The sequence below is a fragment of the Molossus molossus genome, unplaced genomic scaffold (genome assembly GCF_014108415.1).
Source record: "Molossus molossus isolate mMolMol1 unplaced genomic scaffold, mMolMol1.p scaffold_m16_p_7, whole genome shotgun sequence".
NCBI classification, from domain to species: domain Eukaryota; kingdom Metazoa; phylum Chordata; class Mammalia; order Chiroptera; family Molossidae; genus Molossus; species Molossus molossus.
Genome location: NW_023425401.1, coordinates 109532251 through 109547149, shown reverse-complemented (window position 1 = coordinate 109547149; position 14899 = coordinate 109532251). Strand labels below are relative to the sequence as shown.

The 14899-nt window shown below is 51.1% G+C and overlaps 1 protein-coding gene across 2 annotated transcripts in view; it reads left to right on the top strand.

The window, feature by feature from the left end:
• Positions 1-14899, top strand: part of PRKAG2 (protein kinase AMP-activated non-catalytic subunit gamma 2) — a 195827-nt gene that overhangs the window by 162500 nt on the left and 18428 nt on the right. The window contains exon 6 of one of the 2 annotated variants that reach the window (XM_036246381.1): positions 9306-9409. In XM_036246381.1, the coding sequence (XP_036102274.1) occupies positions 9306-9409 (104 nt within the window). Of the gene's footprint in view, positions 1-9302; positions 9410-14899 lie in introns of both variants that reach the window. The other variant, XM_036246380.1, reaches the window with a different exon arrangement.

Sequence of the window (14899 nt, the reverse complement as noted above, 5' to 3'; positions counted from 1 at the left end):
GTTGGAAATAAGAGGGGCTTCTTAATCATAAAGGCAGAGATTTAGAAAATAACATTGGAAGAAACCTGTATATATCACACTAGACCAATACGTTTTTAAATCTTTCAGTCACTTTTGAATAAATCTTTAAAATGTGTTTGTTTTTTTCCTGGTTAATTGATTATCCCTTTGATCAATCACCATAAAAGAAATGAAAGAGTGCCCGGCCGGTGTGGCTCGGTGGTTGAGCATCGACCCTGCACCAAGAGGTCGCCAGTTTGATTCCCGGTCAGGGCACATGCCCAGGTTGTGGACCAGATCCCCAGTGGGAGGCATGCAGGAGGCGGCCAGTCAGTGTTCTCTCTCATCACTGTTACTCTCTCTCTCTCCTCCCTTCATCTCTCTCTAAAATCAATAAAGAAAAAGCATAAAGTCTTCACCAGCTCTGGCCAATGTGGCTCAGTTGGTTAGAGCGCCGTCCTGTACACCCAAAGGTTGTGGGTTCGATTGCCGGTCAGGACATAGGCCCAGGTTGTAGATTCAGTTCCCAGTCAAGGTCTGTACAGGAGACAACAGATCAGTGTTTCTCTTTCACATTGATGTTTCTCTCTCCCTCTCCTTTCCTCTCTCTCTAAAACCAATAAAACCATATCCTCAGTTGAGGATTTTAAAAAAAAATAATAATAAAATAAAAGCCCTCACCCTTTTCTCTGCCTGTGCGGAAGAGGCCTGATGTTCAGCCTGCCGCTGGGTGGGTTCTGTAAACCCTGCCAGGAACAGTTCATGCCTCCGTTGCTGGAATTGTCTTAGGGCTCAGGGAAGGATGGCAGCTTCCCAGCTCGCTCTGTGAGGCGAGCTTGGTCCTGACATCAAAACCAGATGACAACACGCAGAGAAGAAAACAAATGATTAACCTGGCATCTGAATTATGGGCCGAACTCCTACATAAACATCAGCACGGTGAGTCATGCACCCAGTTGAGAGCAAGCAGGGTTTGTGCTGGAAATTGAGGAGACTGCAGTGTATTGAGAAATCCACTGAGGAAGGAAGATAGCAGATTAAAGGAGAGAGACCTCTGGGACATCTCAGCTATTGGATCGGCAGCTGACGAAATTCAACGTAGCTCCTTTAACAAAATCCTTCCTCAGCCGGAGAGAGGGAGACGCTTTCTTGTGGCTGGAAGTGTGTTTGACCCAAGCAGCCGGGGCAGTGTGGTTCCCGGCATTGTCCTCGTCAAGGTGGGCCTTACTCCCTGACCTGTCTGGTGTTCAGCACGGACCTGCCAGCTGACCTTGCCCTCGCTGTTGTTACAGCGCAGTAATTGGGTCTTTTTCCTGAGAAAGAGGAAACACGGGCTGTGATGGAAGCTTGGGTCGTTTGGTCCCTAGAATTCCACACGAAGGCTCTGAAACTGATGGGGTCACATACAACTTCAGGGGCACTGCTCTCTGTCTGGGACTTCCTGAGACGTGGATCGCGGATCCTTGAAGTACCTAACTGGGGAACCTGTGTGGCTTTCCTGACCTACACTTTGCCTGCTTCCTTTAACTCTCCTGCCCCTGCCCTGGCCGGTTTGGCTCAGCGGTTAGAGCGTCGGCCTGCGGTCCGGAGAGACCCGGGTTCAGTTCCCGCTAAGGGCATGTACTTCGGTTGCAGTTTGTCCCCGGCCCTGGTTGGTCGTGCGGGTGGCAGCCACTCGATGTGTCCCTTCACATCAATGTTTTTCTCTCTCTCCCTCCCACTCTATCTGTACAAAAAATGGAAAAATATCCTTGGATGAGGATAAAAAAAATAAATAAATAACTCTCCTGCCCCTGATCCAGAAAAGTAGGTGCGTTCCCCTCTTCAGTTGACCCTTGGCCACCAACACGCAAAACCAAATGCAAACAGCATAGAAAGGGGGAAAAAATTTAATGCACTTCATTTATTCTGCTACCTTATAAGTCTTTTTAAATTATATTTGAGCCCTGGCCGGTTTGGCTCAGCGGTAGAGCATCGGCCCACAAACCAGTGAGTCGCGGGTTCGATTCCAGCCAAGGGCACGTACCTCAATTGCAGTTCATCCCTGGCCCTGGTCAGGGTCATGCTGGAGGCAACCAGTCAATGTGTCCCTCTCATGTCCGTGTCTCTCTCTCTCTCCCTTTCTCTCTCTCTCTCTCCCTCCCATTCTATCTAAAGATAAATAGAAAAATATCTTTAAGTGAGGATTAAAAAATAAAATAAAATTATATTTAAGCTTTGACTTTGTTCATATTCCTGTTTCTAAGCACTTTAGGAAAATTGACCTGCATTTAATCTTGTCGGTATACTTTTTAACCTCTCTGTTCCCCTTCTCTGCCTATTTCTTGCTCAACCATCTGAAGTGGTTTTCTAAAAAGAAAAGATACTTGTGCCTAGAGTAAACTTGTGTTTTGAAATGTGGCAACAAAGTATAAAAGATACATTTTGATATAACCAGCATATTGGGCATCTTGAACATTTTTTTGTTTGACAAGGAAATTCTGTGGCCAGTTGGCATTTCTGGTTGGTGTGCGGACAGCGGCCTGACAGCGACGGGCCAGTCGGAGTGTGCTGTTCCGGTCTGTCCTCAGAGGCGCGATTATGTCCTTTGACTTGCAGTCTCTGGGGTCCGTGCGATTCACTGGGGCGTTTGGCCCAGAGCGAGCAGAATTAATTCTCTGTGCTGCTCAAGGTTTGGTGACAACTTTACAGAATCAGGTTCCTCGAAACCAGCCTCTGTTGTTTTCTGTCACCGCCTTGGGGGAGTTGTGTCCCCATCTGCATCCTGTGGGGTACTCGAAGCCCACACTCGGGGCCACACCTGCCACCTCCCTGCTCTGGTCCTCTCTGTGGCCTCCTTTGGTCTGGTCTGTCCGTTTGCGTACCACTGAGGCTGGAAACGCCAGAGAATCACACCATCTTTGGATACTGTTCTTTGTGTGGGTGTAAATTTTAAGTCAAAATTCTGCATAAATAGCTTTGAGTAAAAGCGGTTTGTGACTGTAGCGTTTATCTCTGAAATGTGAACGGATGGAGTTGTTTTGCTGCATTTTCAGGTTTTTCGACTGTGTTTACAGTAGTGTGAACATTTTAAGGTCTTCAGCACTTTTATTCAATTCAGTTATTTTTTTTTGTCCAAAAGTTGTTGAAAATAGCTTCAACATAAAATATGCCTGCATTTTTAAAGCTTTAGATCAATGCTGTTTTACTTAAAAAAAAAAAAAAATTACATGGGACACTTTCATAGGTACATTATTTCTGTGACTAAAAACATCCCTTTCCAATCCTTCAGTCTTACAAAGGTCTATAAACCAAGTTTCTTTACTGAGCATTAAATCTAGAATCACCAGTATTCTTTTAAATTCATGTACATTGTTTTTCTCCCTGAGGTTGGAACTATAACATGATGCCCTTGGGCTCATCTTTGGTCCTCTGCATTGTGCTGTGTGTCTGCCGGTGAATACTGTGTAGCAGGCCCGGGCTCGTCCCAGTGCCCAGGGGGAGTCGCCGGACCCCTGCCTCAGAAAGCTGCCGTCCGAAGGAAGTGCAGACCCCTGGCTTTAGTGCAAGGCCTGCAGCTCCAAGAGGGAGTGAGTCACAGAGCCCTAATGGGAATGTCAAAACGGGGGCGATTCCTTCTGACTTGAGGGTCCTCAGGAAGATGTTGGGCCTTTTCTGTTTTTGTTTTTGTTGTTGTTTTATCCTCACCCGAGGACATTTTTCATGTTTTGTTCAGATAGAGTGGGAGGGAGAGAGAGGAAGAGAAAGAGAAACATCGACGTGAAAGGGACACATCGAGTGGCTGCCACCCGCACGACCAACCAGGGCCGGGGACAAACCACAACCGAGGTACGTGCCCTTAGCGGAAACCGAACCCGGGTCTCCCTGGACCGCAGGCCGACGCTCTCACCGCTGAGCCACACCGGCCAGGGCGGTGGTGGGCCTTTGAAGCGGACTTGGACTCTCCGTTGGTTCCCTGAGGCTGCCGTCACACGTGGCCACTAACTCGGCGGCTTGGATGACAGAGCTCTGTTCTCCGAGGTCTGGAGGCCAGAAGCCTGACATCCAGGTGGCAGCAGGGCCGGCTCCTTGTGGGGCTCCAGGGGCGAATGTCCCCAGGCCCCTCTTTCTGCTTTTGTGGTCGCCTGTGCTCCTGGTGCCCTTGGCTTGTGGCTGCATCACTCTGACGTCTGCCTCCATCTTCATATGGCCGCCTCCCCCGGGTCTGTCTCTTTGCTCACTGGATTGAGGGCCCACCCCGAACCAGGATGATCTCATCCCGAGATCCTTACTTTGATTACACCAGAGAAGAGCTTTATTCCAAACAAGCTCTCCTTCTGACGTGCCAGGAGGAGATGCGTTTCGGGAGCCCGCTGTTCGGCCGGCTACAGAGGCAGGCGGGACAGGGAGGTGCAGCTCCAGGAGAGAGAGCAGCACGCACCAAGCGGACGCAGACACAAGGGGCATCTTCCCAAAGGGGTATCAGCGGGATCCTCGGGCGCAAGGTTCCCAGGGGACGTGGGGGGTTGGAGTTCAGTTGCTGGAAACCTGGAATGATGTGGGGGACCTTGTGTCGTGGTGAGGACGTGTCAGGGGTTAGGGGGCCAAGGTGGTGTGGAGTCGGACCTTTGAGAAGGAGAGCTGCTTGCACACGTTCCATTGAGCGCGTGCTCGTTTGCATTGGCACTTCGATGCGGCCTTTCCCGGTTGTTGTTAACCTTCGCAAATGCAACGCTTGACCGTATCGTTTCTACTTCCCAGTGGCATTCTTTTTTTTTTTTTTTTAATCCACACCCAGGGCATTTTTGCATTTATCTTCAGATAGAGCAGGAGGAAGGGGGGGGGGAGAGAGAAACATCGATGTGAGAGAGACACATTGAGTGGCTGCCACCCACCCACACGACCCCAGCCGGGGCCTAGGACAAACTGCAACCGAGGTACATGCCCTTAGCAGGAACCGAACCCGGGACGCTCTCTTCCGCAGGCCACCGCTCTAACCGCTGAGCCAAACCGGCCAGGGCCCCAGTGGCATTCTGGAGCAGCTCCCTCGGACAGTGATGTTGGATTAGTGTGCGAGGGGGAGGGTCGTGAGATCTCACATCTTTTCACAAACAGCCTCCTCTGGTCTCCGGCAGTAACTCAAGTGCCAATAGGCTACTCACTAATTATGTTTCTGTCCAATGAGATATAAAGTAACAAAAGAAAGGAACATTGTGATAATATCTCAACCCCGGTTACCTGCTGAATAATGAGTTTGAACTTCGTGCCTTCTCAGGAATTTTAATAATGCATTCCCAACAACCTGTGATTGTGCGATGGTTTTGTTGTTTTTCTTCCTTTTTGGTTTAACTCCAAATCGCTCCAGTCGTCCGTTCCAGTGCATGTCTCCCTTCCAGGGCAGTCAGAGGCTCCGTTGTCATGGGAATAACGGGGAGCCACCTAAAGCCAGGAAGCTCGTACTCGTGTGGAGAAGCCGTGACATGTTAGACTTTCCACTGTCTGCTCCTCACGCACACGCTAGCCCTTCTGTTATCAGCGTGTTGTCACATCAGTAACACGCGACCCACATAAGTTTTGTTGTAATTTGTTTCACATGTTTAACACTTTGCTTTGTTGGGTCAGCTTGTTACATTTTAAAAAAGCATTGTATATGCTTCTCAAACCGCAGAACCCTGGTCTAATTATAAGAAAAACATCAGCCCTGGCCGGTTTGGCTCAGCGGTGAGAGCATCGGCCTGCAGTCCAGGGAGACCCGGGTTTGGTTCCCGCTAAGGGCACGTACCTCGGTTGCAGTTTGTCCCCGGCCCTGGTTGGTCGTGCGGGTGGCAGCCACTCGATGTGTCCCTTCACGTCGATGTTTCTCTCTCTCTCTCTTCCTCTCTCTCCCTCCCTCTCTATCTGAACAAAAAATGGAAAAATGTCCTCGGGTGAGGATAAAAAAAAAAAAAGGAAAAACATCAGACATCCCAGTCGAGGGGCGTCCCCTGAGATACCTGCCCAGCCCCCTTCAGAACCACCCAGGCCACCTGGACAGGGAGGGTCTGAGGAACCACCCGGGCCGCGAGGAGCCGTTCAGAGGCACGGCCGGACGTAACGTGCTGTTCTGGAGAGAGGAAAACGAAGGAAATCTGAGTAACGAATGGATTTCTGTTAATAATTCGTTCGTTGTTACTGTATCAGTTCATTAGTTGTGAGAAATGTACCATACGATGTAGCGTCAGTGAGGAAGGAAGCCCAGCTGTCCCCGTCGGGGTGCTGGTGGGTGCTCAGGACGGAACCCAGGGAGCCCCACGCGCACACCGCCCCCCCGCCCCCGAGGGGACACACACGCAGAGAACCCCCCCGAGGCCCACTCGCCGCAAGGCCTCGCTGATGTGGAGGCTGCAGGAGTGAGCGGGGAGTCCCAGGAGGATGTGGGGAGAAGTCAAAGTCAGGGCGCACTGGGAAGAATGTGGAATGTCGTCACACTTCCGCCCGGATCTATCCGCGGGGGGACACCCTGCTGGCTTGAGCACGGGCTCTGACCAATTCTGACAGGATTGATTATAATCCAGTGTGAAATAAACATCATGAGTCCACACTGGGACGGACAGACAGACAACGCTCCTGTACAGAGGAATTCTAAGTAACTTCCGTAGCTGCTCTGCCCGCGACAAGGTGGAGCATAACTCTGGACCCTAGTATGGGCCACACGCGTGACTTCCTTTGAAGGACTGCAGTGTGGAAGGAGGGAAAGAGTATGGTGGAGGAGCCTGACAGCTCCTACCTGAGCCAGGTGAGCAGGTGATCAATCAGGTTGACAGCAGGGACCCTTGATGTGGTGGGACGAGGTGGCATTTTACCTACGGTCTTCCGCCCAAGGCTGCGATCGTGAGACACACATCGGACAAGTCCGAGCTGAGAGCCATTCCAGATGGCCTGCCCAGGGAACGGTCAGTGTCAGCGTCACTGGTCCGACAGAAGTGGCCATTGTGAAGAGTGTGACACCTGAATGTGCCCTCCTGTTCGGGATCCTGAGTCAGAAAAGGGACATTAGGGAGATTAAGGAAACCCAGTGAAATGTGACCTTTAATAATAACATGTTGAGCCCTGGCCGGTCTGGCTCAGCGGTTAGAGCGTCGGCCTGCGGACCAGAGAATCCCGGGTTCGGTTCCTGCTAAGGGCATGTGCCTCGGTTGCAGTTTGTCCCCGGCCCTGGTTGGGTCGTGCAGGAGGCAGCCACTCGATGTGTTCCTTTCACGTCGATGTTTCTCTCTTTCTCTCCCTTCTTCTCTCTCCCTCCCACTCCATCTGAACAAAAAATGGAAAAATTTTTATCCTCGGGTGAGGATAAAAATAAATTAAATAAATAATATGTTGAGCCCTGGCCGGTCTGGCTCAGTGGTTAAAGTGTTGGCCCGCAGACCAGAGAGACCTGGGTTCGGTTCCTGCTAAGGGCACGTACCTCAATTGCAGTTTGTCCCCACCCTGTTTGGGGTCGTGTGGGTGGCAGCTAGTTGATGTGTCTCTCTCACATCGATGTTTCTCTCTGTCTCTCTTCCTTCTTCTCTCCCTGAAGGTGAATGCAAAAATGTCCTCGGGTGAGGATAAAAAAATAATAACATGTCAACGTTGGTTCATTAGTTGTGACAAATGTGTCACAGTCACGTCAGACGTTAACTGAAGGGGGAACCTGGTGTGGGGTGTACCAGGAACCCGTTCATCGTCACAGCTGTTCTGTACATCTAAAGTTACTTCAAATACAATGTTTATTTAAATATTTTTTAAATCAATAAAGGAATTAAGATGGCACCCTTAAAAACTATTTGACATTAAACTGAGAGTTTAAAAAAATTAAAAGTTTGAATATTTCTTTTCATAGTATTTTAAGATTTTATTTTAGATAGCCATGTCATGATGTTCTTCTCTAGAATATGTGTTCCTTTTATGAAAAGGCTTGGTTTAATTAATGAACAAAATACCTTGTAAGGATTCCTTCCTGGGAGATGGATTATTATGTTTTCTTATAGTTCGTTTCCCCCTTGATTTCATTCTTTTGCACTTCAAGGGGTATGGATTTGGCCAGCAGCGTGTAGTTTAAATATTAGTTAAGAGTAGGCTTGCCCTGGCTGATGCCGCTCAGTGGTTAGAGTGTCGGCGTGAGAACCAGAGGTTCGAGGGTTCAATTCTCGGTCAATGCCACGTACCTGGGTTGCAGGTTGATCCCTGGCCCCGGTTGGAGTTGTGCGGGAGGCAGCCAATCGATGTCTGTCTCTCTCTCTCTCTCTCTCTCTCTCTCTATCTCTCTCTCTCTTTCTTCCTCTCTCCCTCCCTCCCTCCTACTCTATCTAAAAATTACTGGGAAAAATATCCTCAGGTAAAGATTAGCCCCCCCCAAAAAAAAAATCAGTGAGGGTGAAGGATAATGCCTGGATTTCTGTACCACTGGCCGGGTGGCGGTGCCACCCAGTTGACTAATAGATATGCCGCAAACCCCCACAATGCACTGCTGCTCCTTTTGTCAGCCGTCAACACACAGCTTTCCACGTGGTCACTGTGTTCATTGCGTTTCCCTATAGGCGCACGTGTCCTGTGCTGTTTATGTAAATCGGGGGTGGGGAACATACGGCCACTAAATCAATACCAGCTGACATCACACGCCCCGCCAAGTCAGCCTGGCCAACGATAGCAGGCTAATTTTTAAGTTGGTAAGTTTGTATGGCCCTCAGATGATGTTATAAATGTCCAAAAATGGCCCGGCCGCTGTGGCTCAGTGGTTGCGCGCCGACCCTGCACCCAGAGGTCACCGGTTCGATTCCCAGTCCGGGCACATGCCCAGGTTGTGGGCCTGATCCCCAGTGGGGGGCGTGCAGGAGGCGGCCCGTCGATGTTCTCTCATCGATGTTTCTATCTCTTTAACTTCCAGTTGCTCACGGCTAATATATAGAAATGCAGTACATGCTTTTTGTTTATTAACTCTACCTTCTGTGACCTTGCTAAACTCATGGTTTTTTTTATCTGAAAAGTTTTTTTTAGAGTTTTTGGTATTTTCTATGTAGAAAATTATACAGACTGCAAATAAAGACAGTTTTGCTTTTTCCTTTTCAATCCGCACGCCTCGGTTTTTTCCTGCCTTATTGCACCAGCGAGGACCTCCAGCCCGCATCGTATTCGCCAGCGTGGGTGTCCGCGTCTCTTCCTCACTCTTACGGGGGAAACAGTTCATATTTTCCATTAAGTCCATCGGCAGTAGGTTTTTCATATGTACTCTTCATCCAGTCAGGGAACTTCTTTATTGTCACTGATACCTGCCTGTTTTGTTTTGTTTTTTCTTTCCTCCTTAGCAGAAGACTCAGAAAGCGGTGTCTACATGCGATTCATGAGGTCACACAAGTGTTACGACATCGTTCCAACCAGTTCAAAGCTCGTGGTCTTTGATACTACGTTACAAGTGAGTGCGAGGTTCTCCTGGGTCGCTGGGGTCGTGTGTGGGTGGCGCCTCGTGGGGCCATTTCAGTCCAGAAAACCCCAGCGGACACGAATGGGGTCCTGTCCATGAGTCAGGAGCCGCGCTGAGGGCCGTCTCTGAATTCAGCATCTTCGTGGCGGCCTTATGGGGAACACGCCGGCATTGTCCTCCTTCCACGGATAAGGAGACTCAAGCTCTGGTGTTCGAGAACTTAAATGACAAAGCCGAAACGGCCAATTCCCTCAGAGCGGGTCGTGGGGTGGGGGGGCTGGACCGCAGTCCGTGTGCTGTGTTGGCGCCTGAGCTATCAACGCGGAACGGCGACCTCCCTCCGTGGGCCCTGGTGTTTTTTTTCTTCATATTGAGTAGACCATCTCATAAATTATTTTGAAATAATACTGGTTAAAAAGAAAAAAAGGACCCTGGTGGATAATCTCCCGAGAGAACGGTATTGATCTCTTTTAGCAGAAAATTGGAATCTGACTATTTTGGTATTAAAACTGGGTTTATATCTCCCTGGCCGGTTTGGCTCAGCGGTTAGAGCGTCGGCCTGTGGTCCAGAGAGACCCGGGTTCGATTCCCGCTAGGGGCATGTGCCTCGGTTGCAGTTTGTCCCCGGCCCTGGTTGGTCGTCCAGGTAGCAACTACTCGATGTGTCCCTTTCACAACGATGTTTCTCTCTCTCCCTTCCTCTCTCTCCCTCCCACTCTATCTGGGAAAAACAAAAACAAAAAAACAAAACTGGGCTTATAAGCAGCTCATTCTACACCAGTACGACTCGTACTTATGTACGAAAAGTCCTAATACATTCAGTGTAATAGCAGATGCCATCCACACATACATGTACGCGTTGGTGTCTCTGTTACACATAAGTCTTTGCCAAGCAGGCTTGTCTCCAGGTGTGTTCTCCCATACGTAGCGGCAGAGCTAGGAATCCCTGGGAATCTGCACTTTGTTAGGGTCGTTCCCAGGAGTTAACCCCTAAGGAACTCGGGGCGGGGGCTCAGAAGGGCAGAAGCCCTGCGGGTCGCATCTCAGACGAAGAGCCATGGAGGGTGGTTGCACTGATCACTCAGCAGAAGGTGAAGGGAGGGGAGGGGTGTCAGGTGTCCTTCACCCTGGGAGCTCTGCCCAGTGCCCTGGGACCACTCCCTGCCCCTCCCCCAGCCTGGTCTGTGTCACTCCCAGCAGCTGGCACCAGCCACTGGGGCTCTTGGGTCACTCTGCCTGCATCCTTTCTCAGGAATGTAAAAACAGTCTTGTTCTTGTTCCATTTTATTTTCCAGTTGGTTTTTTTTAGCATATAGAAATACAACGGATTTTTGTAAATTGACCTTATTTATATCTTAAAACTTTGCATGCCTGGCCAGGGTGGCTCAGTGATTGAGCGTCGACCCATGCACCAAGAGGCCAGGGCACATGCCCAGGTTGTGGACCGATCCCCAGTGGGGGGCATGCAGGAGGCGGCCAGTCCATGTCCTCTCTCATCGATGTTTCTATCTCTCCCTCTCCCTTCCTCTCTAAAATCATTAAAGGGAAAGAGAAAAAAAATACTTTGCTTAAGTTCACCTCGGACCAGGTAACCTTCAAAGTCCCTCTAAAATCGGAAGAGTCTCTGATTCTTTGACACAGAGGAGTGGGAACCCTCCAGATACAATGTAACGTAGGAAAGCAACAGTAGTCTTACCAGGTGCAGCCTCTACCGCTGTTACTACAGATCCCAGTCGTAAAAGAACTAGAAGGGCTGAACTCCCAAGAAGAACTGCTGGGTCAACCTGTCTGACCCTAGCCTCACATTGTCAAGAACCCGGCATCCTGGCCACTGGTTTCCCACCGCCAGAAAGGGGACAGCCATCGACCTGTGTCTGCTCTCTCTCCGCGTTTCCCTTGCCAGGAAATTGACTTCCTTCTGAATTTAGAATTGAGCCGGAGTGAGTAATACGTGAAAAATGCGGGGCCAGCCTGTGGCGAGGGGCGGCTGCAGAGTGAGCCCGGCCTTTCCTTGTTGGGCAGTGGTTCACAGGAATGAACTCCCACCCGGGCTGTGGGTGTGGACGGGGACAGGAGGTGACGCAGCTGGCGCCAGCAGCGGGAGGCATTGCTTGGACAGTGTCCTTACTCTCCAGGCCTGTGCCAGCTCCGTGCCTTACACCATGGGCACCTGACCATGGCCAGCTGTGGTGCACGCCCAGCATTTGGCCGGTGGGTCAGGTAACACCCCATTTACGAGGACGCTCAGGCTGCATGGGCACTTGACATCTCCTCGTTAGTAGTTCGGTCCCTACTGGGGCCCATTGGAAAGCCAGGAACCGTTTCTCAGAAGCAAAATAATCTGAAGGAAAAGGCCTGGTTTTTTTGTCTTTGTTTTGGGGTGGTTTTTTTTTTGCCATTCATTTTCCCCCGAAACCCTAGTCAGCTGCCTTCTGAATCTCCTGTCGGTGCGTGGCGGGGCTTTGCACACCCCCTTGGCCGTGACGTTGCTGATCCTAGGCCGTGTGGTCCAGGAGCCTGCTCCCGTGCAGAGAATTCTCTTGCTCTGGTCCCTCCGGGCAGCTTTGCTGCGTCACTCAGTAAACGTGTTGGAGGAGCTGCACGGATTGGCGCACATTGCTTCCAAAAGGCCGACTTGTGTGGCCGGCAGCGTGCGTGCAGAACAGCCGCTCGGACTGTCCGTGGAGGAGTGTCTGGAACCCTGGCCATCGCTCCCCACCGCGAAGCCGCCCCGTCCGGTTAGCAGGCGTCTCGTGCGGCGTCTGAGGTGTCGCTGCTTCCAACCCATCAGATCCCGGAAGCAGTGTCCCCGACAATAGCCAGCATCTCTCAAATGCTGTTTAGACAGAGAGCATGAGGGTGGCAGAGCCCAGGGCACATTGGTGACCTGTGCCGTGCCAGGTCCACGCAGACTGCTCAGGGGGTGGAGAGAGAGAGTGTGTCCTGGCAGCAGTAGCCGGTCCCTGAGACACCGCATCCAGGTGTTAGTTCATCCCCTATGTGATCAAGTGGACAGTCACCCACAGTCACAGTCACTGCGGGTGTAAGGGGTAGGGCTTCCCCACCTTCAGGGCAGAATGTCTGCATGAGAGAGTTGGAATTTTTCTACAAGGGACATCTGTCTCCCCCCTCCACTTATTTATTCAGTCATTTATAGCAGTAGAGATGTCTCCCATTAGGTTACAATCCATTACTACTTTATTTTGTTACTCAAGTTATTTCAGTCGATATGATTGTTAATCATGTCTGTGAAAGGAAAAACAGGCAAGTATCCAAGTAAGCACACGTCTTTAGAAGAACCTGTGAAAAGCGTAGAATGAAGAGCATAGAGTTAAAAGTGAGTTCCGAGAAGGGAGCACCCCTGGGCCTGGGTAAGACCCACAGTGCAGTCGGGTGGGGGGCGGGGCTCACTTGTTTCGAAGCTGGGAAGAGAGAACAGGGCCAGGCCTTTTGCCCCAGATTCTTGCCTCGGGTGCCAACGAGGAGGAAGTGAACCTCTTCAGCTCCTTCTCAAGGAAAATGATCTTCACGGTGGAAAAAGTACAGTAAATGGTGATTAGAGGAAATGAAAGCCCAAGGTAGGTGTAGAGGTCACGGGAGGGCGCCTGTCTGCGTTACACCCGGCTCGGATGAGGCACGTCCTAATGTGATGAGGCTGGGCTGCCCAGCTCTCATGATGTTGGAGGAATTGTGGAGAACGGGCTGGTGCCCAAGGCGGCAGGCGAGGAAGGCGGCATCAGTCCCAGGTATGATGTCGGAATGAATTATTAACAAAAAGTAGGAATAGTCATCTTCAGGAACCTGAGATGAAGTGAGCAAAAATAAGCCCCAGAAGGTGCGCCGTTTGTGCCGTGACAGGCGTGTCTGGGCTGCAGCTAGACAGGTGGCGGAGGCTGCGTGATGTCCTGAGGGATGAGTCGGAGTTTTCAGCTCGGAGTGAATTAACGGCTCATCGGGCCCTGAAGAGGATGTTGATTAAATCTCCGGCCGCCCGGGTAGAGGTTCCTGGTTGTATCGGAAGCCTCTCGTGGGCCAGTTCACGCCACCTGTTCCGACAGCCACCGCAGCCTCAGCCCAGCGCGGGGCACCTCCGGCCTCCTTGACCAGGGGCAGACATGAGCTGGTGGGTCAGCAGTCCTTGCGCCCTCAGGGGGACAGTCCTGAGACGATCCGAGTGGAACGAATGTCAGTCCGCCCGCAGCTGTGGCCAACGTAGTTACCCGGCCACATCCTGGCTCACCTGCCAGCCTGTGTCAGCCCTTCCGTCCTCCGCGCCTGCGCCTGGGATCGCGTCCCCAACAAACTGTGCCGCGGGGCTCTGCCTCCCGGGGACCGAGCTGAGACGCATGTCAGACGCCGCAGGAGTCTTTCAGCGTAAGGTCCTCCCGTGAACGGGTGCCTGGGAACCAGGAGAAATCGCCGATAATACCCAGATAATACCTAGAAAGATTCCTCGGCGAGTTCAGTCGCTCTCAGGACCAGGTAACACGGAGGTGAAGTGGGAGCTGCTCCGTGTTCCAGAGGAGAGTAAAAGGGGGCGCTGAGCACTGCGGGGCTGTGAGGGTGGACACGGGGCCCTGGTGCTCGGCGCCCAGACTGCTGTGAAGATGGCATGACAGAGTCCCGACGGGAGGTCACTACACCTCTGGCCACCAGCGCTACCACAGGGAAAGCTGTTGTGTGTCTTTTTTAATCTCTGTCTTTTATGTGTGACATCCCTGGGAACCGATGATGCTCTTTGCTCAGGCCAATCTCCTTGCGTTGTTTCTTCAGTGTTTTTGTTCCTGCTGTTTTCTGTCTTCGAATCCTCACCCAAAGATACGTTTTTATTGATTTGAGAGAGAGAGAGAGAGAGAGTCATGGACATGAAAGAGAAACATAGATTGGTTGCCTTTCGTATGCACCCCAACCAGGGATCAAACCCACAGCCTAGGTGTGTGCCCTGACTGGGAATCGAACCTTCGGTGTACGGGATGATGCGCCAACCAGCTGAGCCACCTGGTTAGGGTCCTGCTATTTCCTTAACTTCTGCAACATCCGTTAGTAGATCTTGGGCCCCCTGAATTGATCCTTGAATATTATTATCCTGTCTCTCCCTCTTTTTTAAAAAAAAAATTTTTTTTCATTGGTTTGAGAGAGAGAAGAAGGAAGAGGAAGAGATAGAGACATCAGTGAGAGAGAGCATCGATTGGCTGCCTCCTGCATGCCCTCTGCACTGGGGATCGGGCCCACAACCTGGGCATGTGCCCTGACTGGGAATCGAACCGGCAGCCTCTTGGTGCAGAGGTCGATGCTCAACCACTGAGCCACACCGGCTGGGCATGTTTCTCCCTCTTGTTGTCTTTGGTTCTACGTTTTGGAAGGTTCTTTGTTTTCCTGACCCACCAAGTAGGATACGTATAAAACCATAGGACCCACCCTGGCTGGTTTGGCTCAGCGGCTAGAGCCTCAGCCCACGGACCGAAGAGTCATGGGTTTGAT